The sequence below is a fragment of the Vicia villosa genome, linkage group LG1 (genome assembly GCF_029867415.1).
Source record: "Vicia villosa cultivar HV-30 ecotype Madison, WI linkage group LG1, Vvil1.0, whole genome shotgun sequence".
NCBI lineage: Eukaryota > Viridiplantae > Streptophyta > Magnoliopsida > Fabales > Fabaceae > Vicia > Vicia villosa.
The window spans coordinates 233775004-233790434 of record NC_081180.1 but is presented as its reverse complement, the minus strand read 5'-3'; the positions used below and the strand labels follow the sequence as shown (position 1 = coordinate 233790434).

Here is a 15431-nt window from a genome sequence, read left to right as displayed (position 1 = left end):
TCCAACAAGCTTCCTATACTACATTAAAAAGCACTCCAACCTCTTCAATCGGTAAGCATTATGAGTTTTAGATCTATGCTTAAAATTGATATTAGGGTGTTTACAAATAGGAAAATATGTATTAGGTTAGGTTGGTACTGGTATTTAGGATGTTTAGAATGTGTAGACATAGGTTTAAAGTTTGATTTTGGGGTCTGCCATTGTAGGTTGCAGAAAAGCTCTGCACAGGGGTGTTTCAGAAGTTCATTTCCGAAAACACCTCCATCCCAGTTTCGGAAATGAACTTCCGAACTGTATCAGAAGTGCATTTTTTTGTTTTTTCATTTGTCTCGCATATTAATCGATTTCGATTGTTTACAGGAACATGTCAGGCAACCAACCAGCACGCATCAGACAGGACAGGGAGTCCCAAACTGCGTCGGCTAGACGCGAGCGGGCGGCGGCGCAGCTGGCGTCGACACGCGGGCGGGGCCGGGGACGCCGTGTGCACGTTCCACAGGACTTGGTGGAGAGTTCATCTGCTTCAGGCTCTAGGAGTAGGCTGGCTCGGGTATCTTCTTCCCGCCAGCGAGAGGATGAGGATGAGGATGAGGAGGAGGAGGTCATACCGGATGTTGACCCTCCAGTCGGGGAGGAGGAGGAGCAGGAGGAGCAGGAGGTGGATAGCTATCCGGGAGGGCCTTTTGACACTTCCCTGCTGATTCACTACCAGGATCACGTCGCTCGGCGGATCTGGGAGGGAGAGGTATTTTTTTTAACTTAGCCGTTTATTTGTCACCATTTTTTATAATTTTACCGTTTATTTCTCGCTTATTTGTTTTTTTTTGTAACAGGAGAGAGAGCCATTGAAAATGGTGAACCACTCCAGGAAGATTTTCGGTCTGTTTAAACCAGCAGCTCAGTGGTTTAACGACCATGTGCGAGGTTCAGGGCTTAGCGGGCTCTGCATGACCGGGTACACCACCATCAGCACCGGCATGCAGGGGGCATTTGTGGAGCGCTGGCACAAGGAGACGTGTTCTTTCCACTTGCCGGTGGGGGAGTTGACGATCACCTTGCATGACGTCCAGTGTCTTCTCCACCTGCCTATTAGGGGGCCGCTGTTGGACCACTCCAGGATCCAGAGGGTCGAGGCCATTGAGTGGATGATGCACTATTTGGGCCTGCCGCACGAGGTTGCTCACTTTGAGTGCGTCACGACTTGTGGGCCTCATGTCCGGTTCAACACACTGAGCCTCTATTTTGAGTTCCACCTGGACGCGGCGGCCGAGGCCGAGCAGGAGGGTAACGACCTATTCAAGGAGTACCACCGCGGTTGCGCTCTCCGGTGCTGGTACATGCATGTGGTAGGCGCTGCATGCTTTGTGGACAAGAGTGCCAGGTACGTCGACGTGGCCTACCTCCGCTATTTCATGGACCTGGATACCGTTCACTAGTGGAACTGGGGGTCAGCTACTCTGGCATATCTCTACCAGAAGCTGAATGAGGCCTCCAACTGGAGGACGAGGCAGTTGGTCGGATCCTGCACACTGCTTACGGTACGTTTTATTTTAATACATTATCGTATTTATTTATTTATTTATATATGTTTCGTATTTAATTTTAGTACATTATCTTGTTTCTGTTTCAGAGCTGGATCATCTCCTACTTCTCCCGCATCCACGGCTACCACCTCGATCCTGCGTACGTGGACGCCTTGCCCAGGGCCGCCAGATACGATCTCCAGAGGGGGAACGATGCGGTGGACCATACCGTGGATACCTGGACCGCACTCTGCACGACGACGTCACCTGGAGGCCGTTCATCGACTACGCTCAGATTGTCCCCTTTGACGGCATTGCACTTTATTCTGGCTGGTTGGCTTGCGGGACCGGCATCATGGTTCGATATCTCCCTGAGCGGTGCATGCGTCAGTTCGGATTCGTGCAGCGGATACCCAGGTCACCCTTTGAGGCTGCTCCCGACACTGTGACCCGAGTGCAGCTCACTGCCATATGGGAGCATTGGGAGGATCATGTGGTACTGCTGGAGTACCGTCTCACTCGGGTCACCCAGGACTGGCACAGTGAGGAGGGATACGTCACATGGTTCTACCGGGTGTCACATCCTCTTCTGAGACCCGACATTCCCGGCGCTCCTAGGCCAGCACACGAGGAGATCCTGGAGAACCAGCAGGCCGAGGATGATCACGCCATTGATCTCATGCCGATCTGCCAGCGGATATCGATGCTTGGGCGGGACGCGTTGGATCGAGGTATCGTGGAGCGGGGCGGTCCAGAGGCAATCGCCGTGATGGAGATGATCGTCACTGATGCGGACCGTGCGGCGACATACAGGCGGCAGAGGAGGTCTCAGGGGGAGAGGTTTAGGCACACCCAGTAGTGGTCGGGTTTATATATTTTTTGTTATCGGATTGTATCTTTAGCACACTATTTTTATTTTTTTCGGTTTGTATATATTATTTTCATCGGATTAGTATTTTTTTTTTTGTTTATTTATCATATTAGTATTTTCAGTTTATCTATTGCTTAATTTATTTGGCGTTTGCGTTTAATTAAAATGCGAGACTGTTATGAAAAAACATAAAAAAAAACACAGTTTCTGCATAATTCGGAAGTTCATTTCCGAAGACACCCCCCATAAGGTGTTTTCGGAAGTTCATCTCCGAAGGCACCCCCCATGGGGTATTTTCGGAGATGCACTTCCGAATTAAGGAAATTTTTTAAAATAAAAAAGCGCTTCGGAAGTTCATTTCCGAAGCAGGGGTATTTTGGGATTTTCGCTGGGGGTGACCCCCATAGGGAGGTGGCCAAAGAAAAACTCTAATAACTACGCGTTTAAATTATATAGTTGATTAATATTAATAATAATAGAATATAGAGTATTTAGTTAATTGGGTCATAATTGTGTGTTAGCATGAGTATTATGGGGGTGATTTGTTCTCATATAATCATCTTTGTTCTCAATGATTTGATATTTTAAATAAGTTGATTTGTACTTAAAGGTAGGTCCTTATAATATTTCATTGTCATATAGAGTAACATCTTCTTCGTCACCAGGTAGTGTTTCATTTTCCTATACAACTAGAGGTAATGAGGGTTTCTCTTTGATCTCCAAATCTGCAAAAGCTTTAACTAGCTCTGACTTTTCACTATTAAATTCAGTGTCATCAAATCTTATATGGATTGATTCCTCAAACCTTAATATCCTAATAAATTTCTTAAATCATATAAAAATGATAAACCTAAAAATAAAAAACATTACCATAATTATTTCTCCATATCCCAATAAAATTCTTTTCAATTTAAAGAGAAATAAAAGATGTATAATGTAACACCCTTATAAACCCCTCGGCAATTAAATAAATATATCAGAGTAAAACATAAACACAAGGGTGCCACAATTATTTAAAATAAATAAATCAATCATGGTTAGGTCATACTTTATTAGGAAACGATTTACCAAAAACACAATTATGTTTATCACAGCGGAATAAGAAACATCATTAACGTAATCAAATGAAAGTATAATCCAACACCAATTAAAATAGAGAATTCTCATAAATCTCTATAACTATCGTCCCCCAGTGTTACAAGATCAGAGCATGACCGACACGACCCAACATAAACGGATAAACTCTACGAGTCATCCTCACCGAGCACTAATGTCGCTACTCCTCAATCTGAAAATGACAACATGTAAGGGTGAGTCTCATTCTCAATTAGTAAATATTATGCAATTCATAAGCAACAAGCATCATAATATACCGTTCACCCAATTATACACATTGAGATTCACATCTATTATTCACCAAATCACATAATAATAGATTACGATACAAAACACAGAAATCCACACAATCATGCTATGACAAAATGCATATGACACAACTGACACTATGCATGTGGTACCAAAATTCGTGAATCACATTCACAGGACTTCTCTCCTCGATACTGCCCTTTAATCGCTCACACCCCACATGGGCACACGATTAACCTCATCGCTCACACCCCCATGGGCACACGATGACTGCTTACTAATCTCCGCACAATGGGAATTAGCCACCAACGATCCACTCATCAACGGGATCCATCATCAAATGCATATGAATGAATGAAACACACATAACATACTTAAAAACATCACCGAATCACGATGAATAACTCACCTCAACACCACATCACCGAATAAGTATGTACATGTTTTCAACATCATTCAAATAGCCATGCATTCATCACAATCACAACATCAATCACAACCAATTCATCATCACATCAAACACATTGTCACACCTATCTCATATGCACACAATGTTCAATTCTCATCAAGTAATTTAATCGAGTTTTAAAGAATAAAGTCGGCTACTGCCCATATTCATCATTCATCATATAAAACATTCAATTACTTGCACAACGCCCAAAACGGCACTAAGAAACGATTAACAGATCAAAAGATACGTCATTTTAAAGTTTTAGAAAAATTCACACTCAACAAGGTTCGCTCAGCGAAGCAAGGCAGAAGCGAATCCTTTAGACCTCCGCTCAGCGGACCTCTAGCGACGTCCAACAGAAGCAAACTACGTTGGGACCTCCGTTCAGCAGACCCCCTCCGCTCAGCGGACATTTGATTTCAGCAAACCCCAAGTCTGCGATAGACCCTGCGATTTCACACCCTTTTCACCCAAAAACGATTCCAGACATCACATACAGGCATATAATCATCATACATTCAACTATACACCATAAAACATCATTTAAACGCATTATTAACCAAATAGTTTACACAATTATCATCATTTCAATCCATTTATAACAACCTAACCTAACAACCCCAATGTCTAATTGAATCAAACCATACATCAATCTACCTATTACCTAAGATCACATAAGAGATACTAAAAGGAAGAGTCCCCCCTTACCTCGATGAATCTCTTGAATGTTTTCCTTCCGGTTCCACGTTCTTGCCTCTTTCTCTTCTCTTGCTCTTTTCACGTGTTCTTCCTTTCTCCCAAATGATTCATTTTTTTCTTATTTTATGAAAAATAAAATAAAATAAATTAACCACAACTTAGTAAAAGGCCTAACCAATTAGCACCCCTCTTTTACTAACATCACACCATAAGCCCAATAGCTCTTACTCCATCATTTTCCAATTAAATCCAAATAAAATACTAAAATTCCAATTGTTTAATTTAAATCCAAATTAAATTAATAAACTGAAATTATGAGATGTTACATATAAAGCAATGATAAACAAAAATGTCATACACTTTGCTTGCCTAATTCTGTCATGATATATCAAAATACTATATAACCTCAACGATGTCAATCCTCGATTATATAATCTTGACAAAGTTAACTCTCATTTTTTTATCTTTCATTCTTATCCAACTCAATCCATTATGTCTTGTCTTCATCCAGGAGAAGATAACCAAATTCGTATAGATTAATAACATATTGGAAAAACACAATTTTTTTTAAAAGAGAAATATTTAAAAAACTAATACATAATAATCAATACTTATAAACACAATATACTAAATTTAGATACCATAATATATACTGGATTACTAAAATTCTTTATCTATATTGAGTTAAGTAGAGTAATTATGTAATAGTATTTTTATACTCAATAAATCTTTTATATATATATATATATATATATATATATATATATATATATATATATATATATATATATATATATATATATATATATATATATATATATATATATATAATGTCCTTTTTAAAATCATATAGTAAAACTTTCAAATTAAAAACGTGTTCTCGGAATATGATATCCTCAAATCTAATAGGTTGTTTTATATACATTTATTCACTAATATGTCCAATTAGAAATTTACTAACCCTAAAGACGGGTGATCTCTGTAAACCTAAATTCAAGAGAGGACCTCTCACTGTTGTAGTAGATAAATATCATATAAGAATATTGAGATATTTTATGGTGATGTTACACCTATATTTTTAAATGTTTTAGCTCAATGTAAACCCTATTTTATTTCAAAGGTTCCAAAACTTATATTTCAAAAAACTCATTTATGTTTAAAAAAACACAATAAAAAAAAGTTGGTTCGGAATAATGGGGTAACTCACTTACGTAGTGTTTTTGAGGGGACAAAAAATTAACTTTCATATTATTTCAAGGATATTTTTCGGGTTTCTTAACAGCGACTCTTCAACACTAAGGGTGGAAAGAGCAATCCCCTTGAAACAACCACAAAGTGTCTTCCAAACATACGAGAATTTCTTTGTACACCTTATATGGGTGGGGAAAAACCCCTGAAAACCCGATAAAATCCTTTGGAAATGTATTTTCGAACGCACCCCAAATCAAGGTGTTTTGGAAATGCATTTTCGAACACACCCAAATCAAGGTGTTTCGGAAATGCATTTCCGAATTCACCCAAATTTAATTTTTTAGGGATGTTTTTAGATATGTGTTTACGAAATAACCCAATATTTAGTCTTGGAGTTTTTTGGATATACATTTTCGAAATAACCCAATATTTATTAAAAAATTAAAATTAGGGTGTATCAATTATATTAATCAAGATATATAATTAAATATATATTATTTTAATTCAATAGTTTTTTTAAAAAATTCAAATACAATGTTTATATTATTAATTTAATAATTAATTATTATAAATTATATAGATATTATTTAATATCACATTTACTTTTTCATATATTAATTGATCTAATATATCATAAAAAATAAGATCAATTTTTTTATTATAGTCAATATTAAATGAGATTATTTTTTACTAAAGAATATTTCAATGAGATGAAAGATATAATATCAATTAGACCAATTAATATATGGAAAATTGGATCTACTAAATATTATTTTTTGTTCTTATTTTTTATGGTATATATTTAATTATATATCTTGATTAATACAATTAATTATATAATTAATATTATTGATATACTTTGATTTTAATTTTTTAAATAAATATTAAGTTATTTTTGAAATGTATACCCGAAAATCCTTCCATTATAATAATTTTTTATAGATTTTTCTGAGGTGAGAACCCATGCTGAAACCCTCATAATATCTCTGACTTCGAAGATGCAACTCCGAAATCACCATTTTCATATTTTCTCAGAATTCGGAGATGCATTTCCAAAAACACCCATTTTTAGATGTTTTCGGAAATACATCTCTGAAACCCAAACTCAAAGTTTTTAGAAATTTCAGGTGAAACCTAAGGTGATTTCGGAGATCACTTCCTAAGAAGGTCAAGGTGGATAAAGAAATTGACTCAATTATTCCCTTCAAAGATATGTTTAAAACCACTGGGCTTCAACAAGAGCCCAATTGGCCCAACAACCATATCCAAACTGCTTTACAGAAAGACGGTGCATTGGGTAAATTTAAAACATTATATACCCACCCGATAAAGTTGCGTAACTGCATCTTCTTCATATTTTCTCCCGATTCTCCCCATCCATCAACACTGAAACTAACTGCGTTTAATCTATTTTTGATTTTTCTCACTTTCTCTAAAACCCTCAACCATGCCAGCGGAGTCGCTCGCCAACCAGAACGGCGGCCACGCCGCCACTCCCAATTCTGCCTCCACACCTGTCAAGAAACCAAGGGAAAGCGATCGACGCCGCCGTCGCCGGAGGCAGAAGAAAAACAAGAAACCTTCCGAGAAGACAACTCCTAACACTAACGAAGACAGCGACGACGCTAAGGAGAATACTGATCCGAAGCAGGTTATCATCCTTCTAACTTTCATAAGCTTTAATATTCTTTTGATTTTCGTTGTTAATAGACTGGAGGTTTGTAATCGACAATGCTTTGTCGCCGGAAAGAATAGGTGTTAGGGAAAATTGATTCAACAAGTCTGTGTTTGCGTTTTGTTCATTCATTGTTGCAGGGAAATTAGGATTTTCGAAAATTAGTGAAATTAGGGTTTTCGAAAATTAGTGAAATTAGGGTTTATATTTGTTATAAAGAATTAGAGGATAGAAAGAAAGGAAAGCTCTATGCAGGGTTTATATTATATTGGTTATAAAGAATTAGAGGATAGAAAGAAAGGAAAGCTCTATGGGCCTGTTTGGATAAACAGCTTATTTGGAGCTTATAGCATAAGTGATTATCAAAATAAGCACTTATGAAAAAGCTTGTATAAGCTATTTTTCTAACTAAAGATAAAATAAATTTAAATAATTTTTATATGTGCTATAAATAGTTTTCATAAGTTATCTTTAAGAACTTATTAAAATAAGCTCAAAAAAGTTTATGAATAATGCTATAAGCTTTATTAATAAACTCTTCCAAACAGTGTCAAAAAACTTATGGCATAAGAAAAGCTTGTATAAGCACTTATGGCTTATCAAAATAAGCACTTATGGAAAGGCTTGTATAAGCTATTTTTTCTAACTAAAGATAAAATAAACTTAAATTATTTTTATATGTGCTATAAATAGTTTTCATAAGTTATCTTTAAAAACTTATTATAAAAATAAACTCAAAAGTTTATGAATTATGCTATAAGCTGTTTTAATAAACTCTTCCAAACTGTGTCACAAAAATTATGGCATAAGAAAAGCTTAAATAAGTCGATCCAAACAGGCCCTATGTAGAGTTCTCGTCTCTTCTTTTCATTCTCTAACTGAAATTTGAACTTGTTAATATGCAGTTGAACATTATTCAATATGCTTTGTTTCTATTTAGGCTCTTAAACTGAAGTAGTTACTTTAATTGTTCCATTGTGCTTTGCTGTTGAGTTTTCAGAAATTATATACGCCTTTAGATTGTAGATCAAATATCGAAGCAGATCATGGTTTTCGGAATTGGTGAAATATGTCAGCTAGCCAGCATTTCAATTTAGTATGCTAACTTATGTCATTATTTTTATTTTAGGTTGTTGAACAAGTTGAAATTGAGTATGTAGAAGAGAAGGTAGACCTATCTGAAGGCCTGGATGAAGAATTTAGAAAAATATTTGAGAAATTTGCTTTCTCTGATGTCACCGCTTCGGAAGTAATGAGCTGGTCTTAATTGTTCTTTACTCATTACAGTTTCTTTGTTATATTGTTTAGCTTAAAGGTTTGCTATTGTACTATTAGGAAACTGATAAGAAGGATGAGGCCACAGAAAATGCAGCTACTAAAAAGAAGGCTGACTCTGATTCTGATTCTGATGATGAAGATAATGAAGATGAGCAAAAAGAAAAAGGCGGCGTATCTAACAAGAAGAAAAAGGTGCAGTAGCTTTAGCGTGTTTATTTCATTTATTCTAATTATTGTTGTTCTAATCCTATGGAGATTTATTCTGAGAAAGTTTATTATTGTTTTCAGCTTCAACGAAGAATGAAAATTGCTGAACTGAAACAAGTTAGCTCAAGACCTGATGTTGTAGAGGTAAGAATGTTTTATATAGCACAATTGATTTCAAATTGTGGGGTCTCCTCTTCTTTCAAGGCCGATATGCTACTGTTATTTACATAATTTCCTTTTCATTTTTAAGGTTTGGGATGCTACTGCAGCAGATCCAAAGTTGCTGGTGTTTTTGAAATCCTATCGGAATACTGTTCCTGTACCGAGGCATTGGTGTCAAAAGAGAAAGTTTTTGCAGGTTAGTCAGTATCCTAACTTGATAATTATAGATTAATGTTGCAAACATGTGTGATGGTTGTGCCCTGCATGAGTAATGTAGAAATAGGGTGAAAACAATGTCGTCGATAAGGTTTCTCTTATATATGTATGTATGTGGTGCTTGCAGGGGAGCGGCTGTGGCAATCACTAAACCCGGACTTGTAGGTGTTTGGAAATGGGCATCCTTGAGTCATTGCTATTTTATTTTCTTTGTTATATTGAATGGGAATATGAAGCTCAAACTTGCATTATGTTATATGATGGGATCTATAAAACATATGATATTGTTGCATAATATTAATGGGCACTTTTTATGATAAAGGTTCTAATAGTTCTACTTTGAATTTTCAGATGCCTTTCCATTGTGCTTAATGCTCAGGCTGAATTCCTCTTATCTTCAGTTTTTTATGATTGATATTAATATTACTTGGCCTAATTATATAATCAATGTTGGCATATATCAAGTTATTAATTATCTCATCAGAAGTTATGTTCTTGTTTTGACAGGGAAAACGAGGTATTGAGAAACAACCCTTTCAGCTTCCTGATTTCATTGCTGCCACTGGAATTGAGAAAATCAGACAGGTAATCTGACTTGTTTGCATTTAGTTTTTTTAATTCATCCGGTTGAATATTTAATTTACTTACAAAATTTTATCTGCTACTATCCGTGTTCCTGAAACTGCATTCTTCTGTACTCTCAGGTGCTAACACTGCATGAAATTTTTATATTGAGTACGGATTATGAAATTTTCATGTTGAGTACTGATTATGGAATTTTATGTTGAGTACTGATTATGAACTTTTATGTTGAATACTGATTATGAAATTTTTATGTGCTACTATCTGTGTTCCTGAAACTGCATTCTTCTGTACTATCAGATGCTAACATTGCATGCAATTTTTATGTTGAGTACTGATTATGAACTTATGAATTGTTTGTCAACATTATTTGAATAGGTAGATCAAAAGCTGTAATAAGTGAAGAACTTTGTTATAGATTCATGAATGGATGGATGGGTTGTTTCTTTTATTAAGTTGTTTGTACTTATAGCAAGTTAAAGTGCAGCTTATATAAAAAAAGCAAGTTACAGAGTGTTGGAGTCCTGTTGTTAAATTGATATATTATTAACTCATGCAGTATAGATATGTGATATTGGGAATGTTGATAGTCTTGTGTCCCTCTGTTGAATTTTCTTTCTTACAACCAAACTTTTTATGACATGGAGGTTTTTCTATGCTACATACGGACATCTTTATTCTTTTATCACTTTACCTGATTATTTGTTGTCTTTCTTTATCTGTGTCATGCAGGCTTATATTGAGAAAGAGGACAGTAAAAAGTTGAAACAAAAGCAAAGGGAACGCATGCAACCTAAAATGGGAAAAATGGATATTGACTACCAGGTTTCTTTTTGTGTTTGCCTTTGTGTTTTACAAAATTTGCTTTACTTATGATTTTCCGTTAATCCATGTGTTATAACCATTTTATTACCTTCTAATAGTTATGCTTCTTGGTTGCTAGGTTCTTCATGATGCATTTTTTAAGTATCAGACAAAGCCAAAACTGACATCCCTTGGGGAGTTGTATCATGAAGGAAAAGAATTTGAGGTAATATCTATGCTAGAAAGTATCGATAGTGTAACTTCTGCTCTGGTTGTGTTTATTTCTCTCTTGCTACATTTTGATTTTGGTTTTGTTGAAGCATTGAGCTGTCTCTTAGGACACCATAATATCTGCTTCTTTGCAGGAGAGGATATCTATTGTGGAGCAATATGTATTTGTCCCAATGATTGAGTTTACTGGAATACTGAAATTTTAAGTTGTTCATTATTTTGGACAGATTTCAGTTATCATTTCTACTTCTGTAAATAAAAGTGTAGAGTTTATCTGATTGTTGTAATTTGTATGCTAAATAAAATCATTAAGTGACATATATTAATGAAATTATATGGATTTATTTTGCAAATGTATTTTCCTCATTCGTAGCATTTTGTTTACCTACTTGATTGGAAAAACTTAGATTATTGTTGACGTATTTGCACTATTTAGTTTATTAGTTCATTATATGTTTTTTACTGTGTTGAATTTTACTTATATAATGACATTTGTTGATGTGCAGGTAAAATTGAGGGAGATGAAACCAGGCATGTTATCACATGAGTTGAAAGAAGCTCTTGGTATGCCTGAGGGCGCTCCTCCTCCATGGCTTATTAATATGCAGGTAATAACAGTGTCTTGTGCATTTTTCATTAATCCTATTATTGTCCCTGTGTATACATTAAACTTGTTTAATTTTTTCCCAGAGATACGGTCCTCCACCATCATACCCCCATCTGAAGATCCCGGGACTGAATGCACCCATACCTGCTGGAGCTAGTTTTGGTTATCACCCTGGTGGTTGGGGCAAGCCTCCCGTTGATGAAGTATATTTTTCATATATTAACTGTTTTATTGTTTGTTTTTGGATTCACCCTTATATCTTATTAACCAATTTACTTGTCTCTATGTGAACAGTATGGACGCCCACTGTATGGAGATGTTTTTGGTGTTCAACAACAAGACCAGCCTAACTATGAGGTTTGGTTTAATTTAAGAGTTCTACTTTGTAAATAAAGGGGAAATTTCTTATAAATCAATATTATTTTACAAAGCCACCTCTTTTTTAACTTCACTGCTGTGTTTCAATAGCAAACATGTTTCTGAAGCATATGCAGTCTCTTTTTTTTTTTCCTGTGCATATTTTTAGTTATAGTTTTGTTTTCTTTATCCTATTGTGGCAGACATTGTAGAAATAAAAAGTAAGAACGAAATTAGCATTGTATCATATCATCTTATCTATCCAAAACTTCAATTGTATTGCATATTTCCGTTTTATGATTTTTTTTGGGGAAGGGAGGCATTTGAAAAATTTCTTCTCTTTTCACCCATAAGAGGCTGTCCTTTCATTGGTGGAATACAATAATTTATTCAGGCAAAAAAAAAAATACTACAGATTCTACTTAGTAACTGCACATCTTGTCAGCTTTAACATGATTATCAATTTTACTGTGATACTTCTTTTCATATTTTACCCAATGTTCTCATAATTCAGGAGGAGCCGGTGGATAAGACGAAACACTGGGGTGATTTGGAGGAAGAAGAGGAGGAGGAAGAGGAGGAAGAAGAAGAGGAGGAGGAAGAAGAAATGGAAGAGGAGGAACTTGAAGATGGTACCCAATCTGTTGATAGTTTATCAAGGTATTGTCATTTTACCATTTTAGTATCTTCTTTATATGTACTGTAGGTTTGAAGTGTGATTCTGTTGTGTCCTTTATCAAAAGAAATTGTGGGTGTTCTGAAGTGCCTCACCTCAATTTTTTAGTTGATTTGTTTGCAATAGGCATTGCTATTCTTCATGAAAAATAATTCAGAAATGAAAAAAAGCCATTTAGCAATTACCTGGCATGATTGAACGTCTCTCAATTAGTTTGTTTTGCAATATCAATGGTTCATACTTCATAATCAAAACATTGAAAACGGTTTATGTTACCCTTTTCACTGTTTCTTATAACATAAACCCACCCACCTATGAGGTTTTTTACTTTGTAAACAGGTTTGGTAGAATTCGGTTTGCATCATTCTGCATTTCTTTTTAATACTTATAATAGAAAAGGATTGGTTCAGAGTAAATTTATGTTTAAGAAATATTTACCCTCCTGAATGGGCTAACAGTAACAGGTCCTCTGAATTGTAATGTCTTCCTGTACCATTCTCTGCTTGTAGTTTTCCCCTTTTGTGTTTTGCTTGGTTGGGTGTGTGTTGTTTGGTTTGAGGGAGGTTAGTTATATGAGTGTTATCAAATATCGGCCATGGCAGATTGTGGTGTCTGATTTTTTGGCAACCCCCATGGCCAATTTATGAAGGATGGCTGCGCCGTGGCATTTTATGGCTGAACCATATGGCAAATTTTTGGTTTCTGCCATGGTTTGCAATCAATAACATTGGGTTATAATTTATGTTTTGTCATTTTAAACTCATTTCTCACCTCTTTTATTGTGTTATTTTGCTCAGCACTCCCACCGGCGTGGAGACACCTGATGTTATTGACCTCCGGAAGCAACAGAGAAATAAGGAGCCTGAGAGGCCTCTTTATCAAGTAAGTTTTTTCACATTGAATTGAACATTTTTTGGACAGTTTTGACTTCTGTTTTAACTAATTGAACATTTTTTTGGTTTTCTGTGAAGGTGCTTGAAGAGAGAGAAGAAAAAATTGGTGCAGGATCTTTACTTGTACCTGGACACACGTATGTAAATTTTGGAGCACCTTTATATAGTGTCTGAGTAGCATTTTTCTCTTCATAATTTTTTGTTTCTTGACAAGTTCTGACATTCCCTATTCTCATATCTGTAGTTATGTGGTTGCCACTGGCGCCCAGGACAAATCGGGTGCTAAAAGGGTAAGTAGTTTTTTCCTCTGTGGGGGAATATTAGGGGGAAGGGGTTGTTTGCGATGATGATATTTTTTTTTAGAGCTGGCACGTTTCATGCTTTTTGACTTTGAAATTTTCAGGTCGATTTGCTTAAAGGTCAGAAGTCAGATAAAGTGGATGTCACTTTACTGCCGGAAGAGTTGGAAGCCATGGAAAATGTTTTACCTGCCAAGTATGAATTTCTTTTCATATGTAGTATAATTTTTGATTGAGTGGAAATGTTTTCTTACCTCTGTGGGAGCTATGCAGGTACGAAGAAGCAAGGGAAGAAGAGAAGTTGCGTAGTCAACGAGAAGATTTCAGTGACATGGTTGCAGAGGTGTGTTAACTTACAAATTACATGAACCTTCACATTGGTATTTTTTTTTATTTTTAAATTCCATCATGATTTGTATCTAATTTTGTCTTTATCTGGTCCAGAATGAGAAGAAGAGAAAAAGAAAGATGCAAGAAAAGGATGGCAAGTCGAAGAAGAAGGACTTTAAGTTTTAGTTATTATTGGCAGGTAACTCAGGGTAGCATCTTTCAGATTTGTGTAACTCTCGGTTGTAATTTTCACTTTCTATGACCAGAGCACTTGTTCCCTCACTTAGTAGGATAATGCGTGGTTGTTGGTTGGTATGACCTGAGAACTTGTGTAACTCAGCTGTAACTGTAATACATACTATCACTGCATTTGACAGGAGGGATATACCATTACGTAAATGAATTGAAAACAATACTACAATGGAAACACTAAGCAGAACCTGCAGTCATAATTACATTACATTTATTGTGTTATTGAATAATTCCATTTTAATTAATGTTTGATCAATGGATTGTTTTTAAATTAGTCCATGTGATACCAAACTTAAAAAAATTTAGCTACATCACAAGGATTCTTTCATCGTGGTTTTGTTCTTACACATAAAACATAGCTCACACCTATTTTCATCTCATTCACGTAACTGTCAGGTTTTAACTTACTACCTAATATTTTGATCAACCATGTCACTTTCATGTCACGATAACAACCTATACATAAACCAAACATGCATGTCTATTTTGTGACTAGTCCCATATCAAAAAGAATATAACAATGTGATCCTTCAAATCAAAACTTTTCCTTGATAACTTAACATAACAGGAATCTCACGTGGCAGCAAAACCCCATGCAGAGGCTATCAATAGTGTCGGAATAACACTTCCCATGTGAACCTCATCTTGATAGATGACCTAATCTATTTTCATACATCTAAATCTATCTATTCATCAAAGGACAATGAACCACCAAAAAATTTGATTCCAGGGAATATTTTTGATTGCGAAACTAGCTATAAC

The 15431-nt window shown here is 35.8% G+C and overlaps 1 protein-coding gene across 1 annotated transcript; it reads left to right on the top strand.

The window, feature by feature from the left end:
- The first annotated feature begins 7436 nt into the window (after positions 1-7436).
- LOC131644969 (uncharacterized) lies at positions 7437-14844 on the top strand. Its single transcript, XM_058915604.1, has 18 exons — positions 7437-7751; positions 8905-9024; positions 9111-9245; positions 9342-9404; positions 9511-9618; positions 10146-10223; positions 10953-11045; positions 11164-11250; positions 11762-11863; positions 11946-12065; positions 12157-12219; positions 12734-12879; positions 13693-13777; positions 13867-13925; positions 14033-14078; positions 14192-14283; positions 14361-14430; positions 14532-14844. The coding sequence occupies exons 1-18, from the start codon at positions 7548-7550 to the stop codon at positions 14601-14603; spliced, it is 1743 nt and encodes a 580-aa protein (XP_058771587.1). The 5' UTR covers positions 7437-7547; the 3' UTR covers positions 14604-14844.
- The last annotated feature ends 587 nt before the right edge of the window (positions 14845-15431 follow it).

Coding starts and splice junctions, on each gene's coding strand:
- LOC131644969 (XM_058915604.1), top strand. CDS start 7,548: ATGCCAGCGGAGTCGCTCGCCAACCAGAACGGCGGCCACGCCGCCACT. Junction 9,405..9,510: donor CAAGACCTGATGTTGTAGAG/GTAAGAATGTTT, acceptor TTCATTTTTAAG/GTTTGGGATGCTACTGCAGC. Junction 12,066..12,156: donor GCAAGCCTCCCGTTGATGAA/GTATATTTTTCA, acceptor CTATGTGAACAG/TATGGACGCCCACTGTATGG.